Here is a 13,330-nt window from a genome sequence, read left to right as displayed (position 1 = left end):
CTCCCCTCATACCAAGGGACGCCAGTGTGCCATTTGTAGATGCTGCCTGGCCAACCCTGGTTCATTGCACAACCATATGCTTCTGCATACAGGCAAGCGGCCTTACACTTGTCCTCAGGACTTCTGACAACAGAACAACCTGCATGAACACCTCCAGTTGCACAGTTAAGTGGTCGTGAGAAAAACACTGTTGCATAAATGATTCTCCTAATGCTTGATCTGACTACGTAGGTGCAGGCCTGCACTGTGCTGCACATAGTGGACTAAGCCTAAGGACCCCATAGGTGGCTCCTCCTGGGCACCTCATGATGTTGCCACCACCGTGTCCCTGTCTTCATCATAGAAGCAGCATGTTCTTATGTGAACGTCCTTTTGTTTGACGATAAAAATGATGAATAGAGTTATTTACTTCTAAGAAAATCCTATCAAAACCCCGAACACTGTGATGCTGTTGGAACCTCAATGTGGATGGGATCAGTGCAGCATGCCGTGGCTCAACTGGACATCTGGTTGATGCTGTACAGCCTGGCGATCACAACGTCTGCACAGATGTAAGATTGTCTCTTACTATCCACTTTCTCACATTATCTCCAATAAATTGTGTTTTAATTAATCCATTATGGAGTCTGAGTGCCTTTCTTACTGGGATCCATCATGAACACCTGTACTACATTTTGTGTTGTCAGCAAGATCCCAGTGAGAAATGCCTTACTGGAAGGATACGTGAGGAAAAGAATAGATTCCTGCCTCATCCCATATTCAGGCACAGAAAACAGTGGCATGGTGTTTAGCCCAGGTGACTTTTCTGATGATCTGGGAGATTCAGGAATTATTTGAAAGTCCCACCCCAGCCGAAATACTAAGCTTTCTCTTAAAGGAGGGGGTGAGAAAAGTTAAATGAGAATTCACTGTTTGTACTTGTTGCTTGTGCTTGAAAAGAGTGTTGGAATGTTTTGATCTGATACAGGAGATAAAATAGACTATTATTCTCTTGTATGAATGTAGAAATATGAAAGATACAGAAAGAACAAGTGTGGGTATCCCAGCAGCAAGAAATACAGGTGAAGAAGCATGCTGCTTGCTGCTGTGCTGTGTAGGTTGCTGTGCTCTGAAGGCTGTGTGCTGTCTGTAAACAGCAGGAACAGGACAAAACCTGGGATCCCAGAGATGGGACAATTAATTATGACCAAAGAGAAGGAACCTCCTGGACAACCTCATCATATGACCTTAGTGTGAGATGATGACCAAATCATGGCAAAATGATTTGGCAAATCATGGCTGAAAGTGGCAAAAAATACAGCATCTGAAGGAAACTAAAATGATCTAATGCTATACCCCTTTGCCTTCTAATCCTATCTCCAGCAAATGGCATTTTAATGAATGCCTTATGAACTGTGGTTGCCTTTCGTACTGGGATCCACAATGAACACTTGCACAGGCACATGTGTATCCATCATTCATCACTGCGACCAAAGGGTGTGGGTGATACTCACGTCCACATGGGCTTGCTCAGTAATGCTCTGGTGAAAGCAGCTCTAATGTCACTTGTCCCAACTGCATGTGAAACCAAACCCAAATTATCAGAGAGTAAAGAAACTGGCTTTTCTGTTATCCTTTACAATTTTGTCAGCTGAGCAAGTCCCTCTGGTTGCTTGCTGAACTTACAGAAATGTGTGCCTGTTTTTGCCTCCTCACACAGAGAAGAGCAGTAGTGTGGGACAGCAGAGAGTTTGATTTCACCACTTCCCAAGCTCTTGTTGGTGCACTGATACCTTATTCCCATCCCAGCATCAGTGCAGGCCCTGCCTGCGTGCTTCTAAATGTTGGATCCCTTCCTCTAAGTAACCCGGGGTGTTTCTAGGGTTGTGGCTAATCTTATGCACACACACCCAGGTCAATCTGGCTTTTCCCAAAGGTGCTTTTCCAAAATCCAGGTGTGGTGGGTGAGAATAGGGATATTCCTGTTAGATGAAGGCGGCAGCCTCTGCAACTGCTCTTTGTACCAGTGGCCACAGAGTCATTCCTGAGCCACCCTAATGCTAATATTTGCACTCCTTCTATGGAGATAAACATTACAGTTGTATCTGCTGCACGGAGGCACAGCGCAAAACATGTTCTCTGCTGGAAGAAACCACTTTTGTGCTCTGTGGCAGTTTCTGAGCCTACTCCAACCCTGCCTTGTTTTCTGCTGTTTTCTCACCATTCCAACTTTCTGCATGTAGGAATCATTACAGCATTCCCAGCTCTGTTAGTTCAGTTCTTAACTTGCTTGTTAGCTGATGTTGTGGCACCCGTATCACTCCTGCCTTCCTGTTCCTGCAAGCCCTTTTTTTTCTGCCTGTTTCTGGCATACTTACTGCTCGCTGTTTGCTTGGCAGAGTTTCTGTTTCCTTCTGGATGTACTTTAATGTGTTTCACTGGCGTGGGAAGAGAAGGGAGAGACCAGACTTCAAACTGCTTCACCCTCCTCCACCCCACTGGGAATTATATTGCCACAGGAAGTATACACTGAGAATGGCATTGCTGACCTAACTGGAAGGAAAATTGAAAATCCACAGAGACTGCAGCCAGCACTCCTTCTGCTACTTTGCATGGGTGAGGGAGACAGCGGAAACTCAAATTTTGTTCCAGTGCCAAAATATCAGACTGAGCCTGCTGATAACTGTGGGGAGAGAAGACAACTGGACTCTAAGGGGAAAAGGGATGGAACTTCAACAAAAAAAACCAGGAGGATGACTGGGAATGGTTAAGGAGGTCGCTGTTAGAGTACAGCATCCAAGAACTTGCAGCAGGGAACCAAGCCAGCATGATGGGGAGGCAGCAGTCATGCCAAGAGCTGCGGGAGAGCAGGTTGACACAGGGAGCAGTAGCGAGCTGCTTGGGTTGGGGCAGCTGGCAGAGACTTCTCTGCTGGCCCAAGCTCTCCCTATGCCCTGGGACAAACTTATCCTCTTAATCCTTATGCCATGTTATACAGTGAGATGCTAATTTTAGTCCAGAGTGTGGCGGGATATCTAAAGGCATTTGGTTTGGTTTCTACTAATTAAGTATGAAAATGAAAATGCCCCAAAGGGAGGGAAAGATGCCAAGAGAAAAGGGATAAGAGGAGCCTCAGTCCCGCTGTCCCTGACACACCATGACCTCTGGAGTCCTATTTCTTCATTCTGGTTTAATATTAACCCAGCAGGGCTGTGACTCCACTTATTCTGCTTCCTTTGCATTTCCTCTGCAGCCAGGGCTGTACAGCATGGCACAGCACAGCAAAACCACTATGCTGCAGGGCCTGCTCCTCTTCAGCCTTCTGCACCCCATCTTGAGCCATGACGAAGGTAAGAACACAGGGAGATGGGCAGTACCAGTGGGTGATTAAGGAAGGAGGATGGGCTTAATTCCTTTAGTGGTAAAGCCTGTGGAAGATTTTCCAGGTAATGCAGAAGGAGATTCTAGAAGCCTGTAGCTGGGAGCGAAAGGGTGCAGAGAGCAGAGAGAGCATATTGCTTCCCTGCCCAGAAGGATGCAGTGGCACCCAGCAGCTGGCAGGGAAAGCTGGTGACAACAGCTCAGTGGATTTCATAGGTCACCTGACTGATGGTGGAGAAGGAGAATGTGGCTCAGAACAAGCAACTGTGGGTCTTGCTAGCTCCTTAGCTGACCCCACTGGCTGCAACTCTGCATTCCCTCTCCAGCTATCCTTTATCTAAAGTTTAGGTCATATACAGTATGCAGCCTTCCTGCTTACTGCTCCTTTTCTTTTACTAGAGCCTCTACTTCATCTACTTATTCTTAATGTGAGTTCAGGTCCTTTCTAACCCACTGCTGTATGGGGCAAGACCTGTCATAGGTCTCAGATCAGGGCCTGTGAAGATGAAGATGGAATTTACCTATGCCTATTGCAGTAGCCTGAAATTGGCAAGACAGAAATTCAGTGGTTGGCAGACAGCAGTAGCAAGCTCCAAGCAAACAAGCGAATTAGCAGAGCAGCTTTGCCAAGGATAGCAGAAGATTATTGTCACTTCTGTGACCTGGATGAAGCCAATCCTGACAGATGAATTATAGTGAGACTGCTGTGATCACCAGCTGTGAACCTCACAGGTCCTTGACAAGGCTTCCCTTCTCTGTACGGTGAACTGGGGAGGCTGGGCTGTGGGAGCATTACGCCAGCTGAGTGAAAACTTCAAGAGGAGACACAGGGACCCCCCCACCATGAGCATCCCTTTGACTGGCAGTGTTCTGACTCGGTAGTTTTCCTGGAAAAGGGGCAGGCACTGTCACTGCTCAAGCGTCCACGACGTGCCAACAAGGGATTTCTGGAAGAGATGATTAAAGGAAACCTGGAGCGAGAGTGCCTGGAGGAGACATGCAATTACGAGGAGGCCTTTGAAGCCCTTGAATCCACTGTTGACACGGTACGTCACAGGCCACATCGGTGTCCTGCAGCCAGCTCCTGCAGTGAGACCTGTGGGTCACACACAGCCAGGGGCTGGGGTCTTAACACGCAATTTTGTGCTACGAAGGCAAAGCTATTGTGCCTGTCACCCAGGGAGAGACTAGATATCCTTAGGGAAATTCCCTCCTACAGCACTCCTGGAAATGCACCGCAAATCTCAAGTTCCTTTTCCTCTCTCTATTTCAAGCGTGAAGTGAAATAAAAGAGAGCCTTCCCTCAACCACTAGATAAGAATTTCACCTTCATCTAGTTCAGTATGGTGCCACACACATTCGAATAGCTGCAGTCCCAGACACTCAAAGAACAGCTGACTTTGCAAACAAATTCTGAGCGCAGACGCCTCAAGCCCTGTTGAGATGAAACTCTGGCACAGCGTATCAATTTTCTGGCTTCCAGACTCACTCACTCAGCTAATCTTTTTTTTTTTTCCTCCATCCTGTTGTAAAATACTCCTAGCCCCAAGGCCAGTGATAATTCCACACCTGAGTATAAAATAATAAGCATTATCAGTCAGGAGTTTAAGCCAGAATGATAAAAGCTCTACAAACTATTTCTAAAGCAATCACTCTCAGGCTGCACGGGAGAGATGCAGATGCGAGGAACTGAGCAATACTTGCAAATGTCTTTTAGGAATTTCAGGTTAAATTCTTTGGACTTCTGTGCTGCATTACTTCCTCTGCAGGTTGATGAGGAAGAACTGCTGTAAGCATCTCTGGTGTTTTTTTGGAGGGATTGTAGTCCCTTCTGTTAGTCTCATTAGTTGCAAATCCACAGCAAGTAGCCTGAGTCTCTCCTGGAGATGATCAATTACTTGATTAACAGCTGAACAAGGACAGCAAATGTTTCTGCACATAACCAATTGTCTGTGTTTGCATCTCCACATTTGTTAGAAGCAATAAAAAACATTGGTGCATCCTGCCTGTTCTAGGTCAATATAGAGAAGACAAAGCCAAGGTGGAAGCTCAGCACAGATTAACAATCAAAATGACCTTCAGAGGATGGTGCAGAAACCTGCAGACATTAGGTTAATTTGTCACAGGAACTTTGCTGTATTATGGTATTGTGTTTTGCTGGCATGGGACATAAGGCAGAGCTAAGCAAAAACTTGCTTATCAGAGCAGAGCTGAAAAATGACTTGAATCCTGAGTCTGATGAGTGGGAATGTGGTTTTATATCAGACTTTCTGCTTTGTTAGATTCCCTAGTACTTAATACAAACAGAGCTAGTTTAATTTGTTCCACTTACTGCAATGAGGCATTCTGCTTGTTTGAATTGCAGCAGCCAAGGTCTGATGTACTGCATCTCTACTCCTTGATATTTATGGTGGGTTTTTTTCTTGTTTGTTTTTACAGGATGCATTTTGGGCAAAATACCAAGGTAGGTTGTTTCAAGTTCCTCAGTAACCCTTCCTGGAGAAATGGCTCCCTACCCTCTTAAGACAGCTCACTCTCCAGGAAAAAGTGCTTGTGTTTTGTCCCTAAATGATGAACTGATTCAAACCATGGTGCTTATTTAGATTCTCTCATATAACGTGCTTCTTTCTTCTTATTTTACAAGTATGTCAGGGCATAAAAATGCCTAGGACAACTCTGGATGCTTGTCTAGAAGGTAAGAAATTCACGTAGAACTTAAGCTCTCAGATATTTTGAATGCTATGAATGTGCTTCCTGCAGATTTCAGAAGGAAAAAAAAAATCTGAAATTGGCAAGGTCATCTAATTAGAAAGAAAAATATCATGAGGGGAGTTTAAATTTCTTTCTTCCTCTTTATTTCCCCACTATCCATTTTACAAACTGCCTTACTGCTCCATTGAAATGGCATAGGGTAGGTACGCTTTTCCCTGTGACAAAGTAACGCGGCCTTAAATATAGCTCTGGGTTAGACTGGACTCTCAATGCTGCTCTGGCCTGTGCCTTACAGCCAAAGCAAAGCACAGAGCCTCAGGCAGAGCTCCCTCTGATGAGGCAAAGCAAGTTTAAGCGATGTGCTCTTCCCATCTTATAAAAAGAACACCTATGCTTGTGCAGGCTCACACACATCCAAAAGTTAAAGGCACCTGTGGTACTTCTGACTTTGAGAAATGTTACATCCATTTCCACCAACTCAGGCTCACCTGTTTTGGGATTTTGGCAGGCAACTGTGCTGTTAATCTGGGCCAGAACTACCGGGGGACAATTAACTACACCAAATCAGGCATCGAATGTCAAGTGTGGACAAGCAAATATCCACATATACCTAAGTAAGTTCATCTCTTGCTTTCCCCTAAAGGGTTCTCCAGGGCGTCTCTCCTTCCTAGCCTAACCACCCTTTCCTCACAGATTTAATGCATCCAATTATCCTGACCTCACTGAGAACTACTGCAGGAACCCAGACAACAACTCAAAAGGTCCGTGGTGCTACACACGAGACCCAACGGTGGAACGGGAGGAGTGCCCCATTCCAGTATGTGGTATGTCTCAGCACTACATCCCAGCTTTTCACCAGCAAGGAACTTAGCAGTAAGACTGACCCTAAGAAAGGGAAAAGAATTAGTGAGGAGGCTGCTTATACAATAGAGGACACATGGAATAGAGGACCTGTGTCTTAAAAATTAAGAGGGTGGGAAGGAAACATCACCGAGTTACACACACATTCGCATACCAGAAATAACATCTGACACTACAACTTTGTTGAAGGTCACCACTCACAAGGTAGCATAGCAGAAGCTCTCAAATATAAATGGAACTCTGTGCTTTAATAAACTGGTTCTAATACTGTTTGCTAACAGAAGTATTTTCTAGGACAAAGCTATGGATTAAATCACAATTTTCTGCCTTTCCAGGTCAAGAAAGGACAACAGTCGAATTCGCTCCTCGGGTCACACCATCAACCACAGCACAGCCTTGTGAATCAGAGAAAGGCATGCTTTATACAGGGACGCTTTCGGTCACTGTATCTGGGGCCACGTGCCTGCCATGGGCCTCAGAGAAGGCCAAAGTAGTGCTCCAAGGCAAAACCATTAATCCAGAGGTGAAGCTTCTGGAGAATTACTGTCGGAACCCCGATGCGGATGATGAGGGTGTCTGGTGTGTAACAGATGAGCCACCATACTTTGAATACTGTGACCTGCATTACTGCGGTAAGAAGCCTTTATTGGTTTGAGCAGGCACACTTGTCAGGGAATGGAAAAACAAACAAAACAACAAAACGTGACTAGATTAGTATGAGTTAGTGCATGTGAAAGTCCTAGTTGTCCAACTAGCACATGCACTAACCTACCATACCTGTACATAGAGCCATTACCTCTCTCAGGTGTATTTTTCTCACTAAAGCCTCACACTGACGGATGACGAACATGAAAGTAACAACTGTTTTAAAATGCCATTCCTTCATTGTTCCTACTATGTGTGGAAATGAACATCCAAGCTGACTTAAATGTGGAAACAGCAGCAGTAGGCTTTTTACCACGTCCATCTCTTTGTCTCTCTCAGACAGCTCGCTAGAGGATGAGAATGAACAGCTGGAGGAAATATCAGGACGTACTGTCTTTCAGGAGTTCAAAACCTTCTTTGATGAAAAAACTTTTGGTGAAGGTGAAGCAGGTGAGCAATAAGTGTGCAGAGAATTTGCCATTTCTTCTGCCAGAGCATTCCACTGTGCCTCCGAAATACCAGCTTGCCAACAGCTGCCAAAAGCAGGGGTGGGAGACACTTAAATTCCCTGAAGGTGCAGCAGAAGTCAAGCTGTCAAACTCTAGTTACAATTATGGAGCTAATAAGCATCTCTTCCTAGGCTCTTCCAACTTAGCATGCTGACTTCAGATAAAACTGTGCTGCTGTGAAGCAGGCAGAATAATGAAAACAGACTGCCTATTTTTTCAGACTGTGGCACTCGCCCTTTATTCGAAAAGAAACAGATAACAGACCAAAGTGAGAAGGAGCTGATGGACTCCTACATGGGAGGCAGAGTTGTACATGGGAATGATGCAGAAGTTGGAAGTTCCCCCTGGTAAGTATTATCTCCCTTCTCTGCCCTTCCCACCCACTTCATGCAGGGGGAAATAAAAGGGCAATCTGCCAGTTAGCATGTAGCTGGTATCATTTCTAATCACAGATTCTCCAAGTAGTTGACAGCAGAAAAATAGCTGGAAATAAACTTTTCTCCTCTTGAGCTAAGTATACAAGCATCAGGGAAAGCAAGAGTGCTGGTGTGGCTCATGGTTCCAGCTTTGCTGGAACAGATGTGATAAATTTTTGCAAGTGAAGAAAATAAGGCAAATTGTCTATCACGTAAGTTACACATCTCCAGGGTAGATATATTTTCAATAAAGCCATCTGTCTTTTTATCAATACAGCACAACGTGCTTCCGTGCTTACTGCAAATCCCACTCTCCCTGCATAACATGAAGACACACGCGTCCAGCCAAGACTTCAATCCTTAAGCTTTCCTCTTTTCTTGTATCTAAGGCAGGTGATGCTCTACAAAAAGAGTCCTCAAGAGCTGCTGTGTGGTGCCAGCCTCATCAGTAACAGCTGGGTCTTGACTGCTGCTCATTGCCTTCTTTATCCACCCTGGGAGAAGAACTTGACCACAAATGACATTTTGGTGCGGATTGGCAAGCATTTCAGGGCAAAGTAAGAGCCTAGTCTAAGCAAGAGTGAACTAGTTTTGCCCTTGAAGTAGTGAGATATAATGAGGTTTGGATAAAAATCAGTATCCAAGGAAGTACACAGAAATATGCAAACTAATGGCAAAGGCCTCCCACTAGTGGGATTTAACGGAGCTATATATGCTGTGCTTCCTGATCCCAAAGGTTGAAGTGAGAGGGAGAACAGAAAGGCTGAAGGTGCACTCCATCATCCAGAGGGGACAAAGCACCTGAGAAAGTTGTCAGCCCCCAGAGACTCTCACTTGCTACTGTACAGTGAGTTCTTTCCTTTACAACTATTTCAGATATGAAAAGAATAAAGAGAAAATCGTTCTGTTGGATAAAATCATCATCCATCCCAAGTACAACTGGAAAGAGAACATGGACCGAGATATTGCACTCCTGCACCTGAAGCGACCGGTCATCTTCAGCGACTACATCCATCCTGTCTGCCTGCCAACCAAGGAGCTTGTGCAGAGGTGAGGTGGCTGTTGCCTCAGTCTCAGAAATACAGACTGCAACATCCTTCAGGTCATCATGGAAGACGATAAGAAAGATGCCTGTTTGTGCTACTTACAGTGAAGGAGCCTGGCAACAGAAAGCTGTTACAAGAGATATAGTATATATGTTATAATCTAATTTCTTTCCACAGGTTGATGCTGGCAGGATTCAAAGGGCGGGTAACTGGCTGGGGAAATCTGAAAGAAACGTGGGCCACTACCCCAGAAAACCTGCCAACAGTTCTGCAACAGCTCAATCTACCTATTGTAGACCAAAACACCTGCAAGGCATCCACCAGGGTTAAAGTCACTGACAATATGTTCTGCGCTGGTAAGTACACCTGGGTGCATAAGGTTAAAGCTTGCCACTGAATACACGGGGTCTGGACTCCTCTTGAAATCTGTGCTACAAAGTTACCTCCCCACAAACTCACAAATGCCCTCCTAAAGGAAAACCTTCCCATGACAGCAACTCTTCCAGCTTTCAGACAACACAAAGGCAGCAGAATTTAGGAATAAGGTTTTAACACTACGCTGTCAGACTAAGTAGCCTAATGGAACAATTCCACTGATTATCAGCAACAGCTGTGTGAGAACTGTGCTCATAATGCAATCTTTTTGCCAGCATAAGAAGCAGTTCAGCAGCTTTCTACGTTGACTGCAAACCAGCTATTGTAATACTCAGTAGACAAACAATCCATTCTTTACTAACTTGCCTCAACTGTTTGAATTCCTCTTTAATCCTATGCCACAACTTCCTTGGGAACAGACTCGCTCAGATTAATTACAGCATGTGTGGATAAAGTCATTCCCAATGTTCTGGTCAGTTTCCTGACCAATAAACTAGAATAAATCTGTTAATAAGTTCATATTTCTTAATGTTACAGGCTATTTTACGGATCTTATAGCTTTGTAATTTCTCTTTCAAGCTTTTGAAAGAGCAGTAAGAGCACTTTTCATTTTTTTTCCTACTATAGAAGGCATTCTGTACTTCTGATAATTTTTACTGCACCTTCTTAAACCTCCTCTAGCACTAGAAGAGACAGTGTCCAAGATATAAACACACTAAAGATTTATGTGCTAGATTAATCCTTCTTGCTATTGCTGTATTTCTAATTCCTGCAGGCGTCAACAAGTATCAGGCTGAGTTTGTGCTGTTTGCATCTAACAATGTGCTTGAGACAGGATAGAAGCCAATTTCACAAGCACCCCATCAATACAGTGTTCCTATTGTTTCTTCTTCTAAAAAAGCATTTTTGAAAAAATAGCTGAGATGAAGACATATGGCAGCAAAAAGGAACCTTGCATGACAGGAGGAACGCATGTGTTCAGCAGACATGACAACGAAACCTGTCTTTATAGCAAGTCTAAAATAAACATCCAGCTGGACAAAGAGCAGAGCCTACAGACAGACATGCAAGTAAAAATGAGGAAGATCATTTTTCTCTAGTCAATACAATGAAAAAAGAGAGTGCACGGAACTTGCACACACTGAAGTCTGTAAAACAAAGGTACAGCAGCTCAAGCTATAGCTGCAAACAGCAGCTGACCAACGGCAATTCTGATAAGAAACAGGGTGGCAGAGTACAGCAAAATCAGTAATGTTGCAAAGACAGCAGAGATAGCTGTTACAGAAATATTAAATTAAGAAAAAATCATTTAAGTCCAGTGTTTGTAGAAGCAGTAAACAGGGGGTCTGAGACATCATGAAGCAATGCTTCAAGGAAAAGATGACCACCGCTCTCCCATAGCCAAATGTCTAACTCTCCTGTTGCCTGTAGGTTACAGTCCTGAAGACTCAAAGAGAGGAGATGCTTGTGAAGGTGACAGTGGGGGGCCTTTTGTGATGAAGGTATGTTCAACAAGCTCAAAGACACAGAGCTGGGTTTGTGGGATGCTGAAGTTGTATAATTGCCTGAAAAAAACAGCAGTAGAGATGAAAACTGCTGAGTGGCTGAAGCAAATTCATCTGAAACCTGAGCTGATCCAATAGGATGCATCCTGCAGTTGTCTAGCTCAATTTCTTTACTGTTTCCTGCAAATACAGAGATTGGCTGCAGAATTTCTAAGTGCTGGCCAATTCCCACTTAGAGGTTTAAGAGTGAAGACGAAGCTACGCCAACAAGCTGTTATCTAGTAGATACCGCCTTAAATTTCAAAGTGGTATCCATGATGCAAAAAGGCTGTGGAACAAACAAGTCCTAGATCTGAAAATCTCTTGTTCTTGTGCTAATTCCATTTTTCTTTGCTTTAGAACCCAGATGACAACCGTTGGTATCAAGTGGGAATAGTTTCATGGGGAGAAGGCTGTGACCGAGATGGCAAATATGGATTTTATACTCACGTATTCCGCCTGAAAAAATGGATGCGAAAAACCATCGAAAAACAAGGATAGAAGAGCTTCCCTTGCTTGTTCTCAGTTCTGCTACAATATTCCACTTCTTAAAAACATACACATTGAAAAATCTTGAAGTAGGAGGTAAATCCCTGCAACTTGACAAAGGAACGTGTTCTTCCCTGAAAATAAAAATTCTCAACTATCTTCTTCCTCGTGTTCATGCTAAGCTGAACAGCACCTGAATCCATGCCAGCACAATAGCTAGGAGCATCACACAACAGCACTAGCAGTACTGCTAGTTAAGATGTTGCCCTTCAAATGTTCTTCTCCACTCTATCAGCAATAACAATCAACAGATTTCAGACTTCAGATGATGGACTTGAGTCACAGTAAGCAAGACCTCCCTTGGACACTGTCCATTCCCCCCTTCCATTGAATTCATTTTCTAGAAATCTGAAATGGTAACAACCTGGAGATACCTACTGCCTTACAGGAACTGTAGCATTATTCAAAATGCCACTTCAAGAATAAAGCAACTGTAGCCTTTGTTGCTAAGACCGACATTGTTCTCAGCCACAACAGCAGCAACAAAATACCAGAACTGCTCCTTATAAAGTTAGTGTCTGAAGTTAGAGATGTCATCTACCTGTAACTAATCATGTACAGAAACAGGGGTTTGAACAGATGAAGCAACACATGCATTTCTGCATAGCATTAACTTTCTATATGGCAATTACTGCTGGGACCTGGAAGCGTATTTTCTGCTGGCGTAACTAGATTCAGAAGGAAACAATTTGTACACACACAGTTTAAGGTCTTCCAAAGGCAGCATCTGGCACTGTACCTATTTTGTTCCTATAAAACTGTTTAGGATTCATCCTTAAAAGAAGCCCCACTTCTGTGTCTTTGCTCCAGTGTTCATGAAAGAAGTACAATAGTAAACATGTATTATATAGACTAGCCCATCTGTTCAGACCAATTTCTCTCAAAAGTAATGAGAGATTTGGAAGCTATCTTTGCTCCCCAAAACATCACATTCTCAAATCCCTCATCCTTCACAGTGCCATTAAGTTACAGAAACAGGCAATAGATAAAGTTGCTTCTGCTTCAAATGGAGTATTAAAGAAGGAGAACGGCTTGGAAAAAAGATGATAGAGACAACTATCCAAAATTTGTTGGAAATAAATGAAGTTATTAATCAGTTACTGTGTTTTGCTACCTTATTGAAATTGGCTTATTTAGGAATCAACTGAGGACAGCCCGTTTTGACTGCCCAAGAAAAGTACAAAAACAACCTCTCCAAAGGTATCTCAGAAAACCAACCTCAAATGCTCAAGTTCCACACCTGTTTCAAGTCACTGATAACCACAGGCATTGAAAAATGAAAATTCTTAGCCCTCTTAATGCTTGAATTTTAT

General features: G+C 43.7%; 1 protein-coding gene across 1 annotated transcript; it reads left to right on the top strand.

The window, feature by feature from the left end:
- Nucleotides 1–3,195: 3,195 nt before the first annotated feature.
- On the top strand, nt 3,196–13,113 carry F2 (coagulation factor II, thrombin). The gene is made up of 14 exons (XM_052694789.1): nt 3,196–3,329; nt 4,243–4,406; nt 5,800–5,824; nt 6,005–6,055; nt 6,581–6,686; nt 6,766–6,896; nt 7,269–7,565; nt 7,918–8,028; nt 8,308–8,434; nt 8,893–9,060; nt 9,380–9,553; nt 9,727–9,905; nt 11,356–11,426; nt 11,829–13,113. The coding sequence occupies exons 1-14, from the start codon at nt 3,248–3,250 to the stop codon at nt 11,967–11,969; spliced, it is 1,827 nt and encodes a 608-aa protein (XP_052550749.1). The 5' UTR covers nt 3,196–3,247; the 3' UTR covers nt 11,970–13,113.
- The last annotated feature ends 217 nt before the right edge of the window (nt 13,114–13,330 follow it).

The sequence above is a fragment of the Tympanuchus pallidicinctus genome, unplaced genomic scaffold (assembly GCF_026119805.1).
Source record: "Tympanuchus pallidicinctus isolate F22 unplaced genomic scaffold, pur_lepc_1.0 scaffold3, whole genome shotgun sequence".
NCBI classification, from domain to species: Eukaryota; Metazoa; Chordata; class Aves; order Galliformes; family Phasianidae; genus Tympanuchus; species Tympanuchus pallidicinctus.
This window is presented reverse-complemented; position numbering and strand designations above follow the sequence as displayed.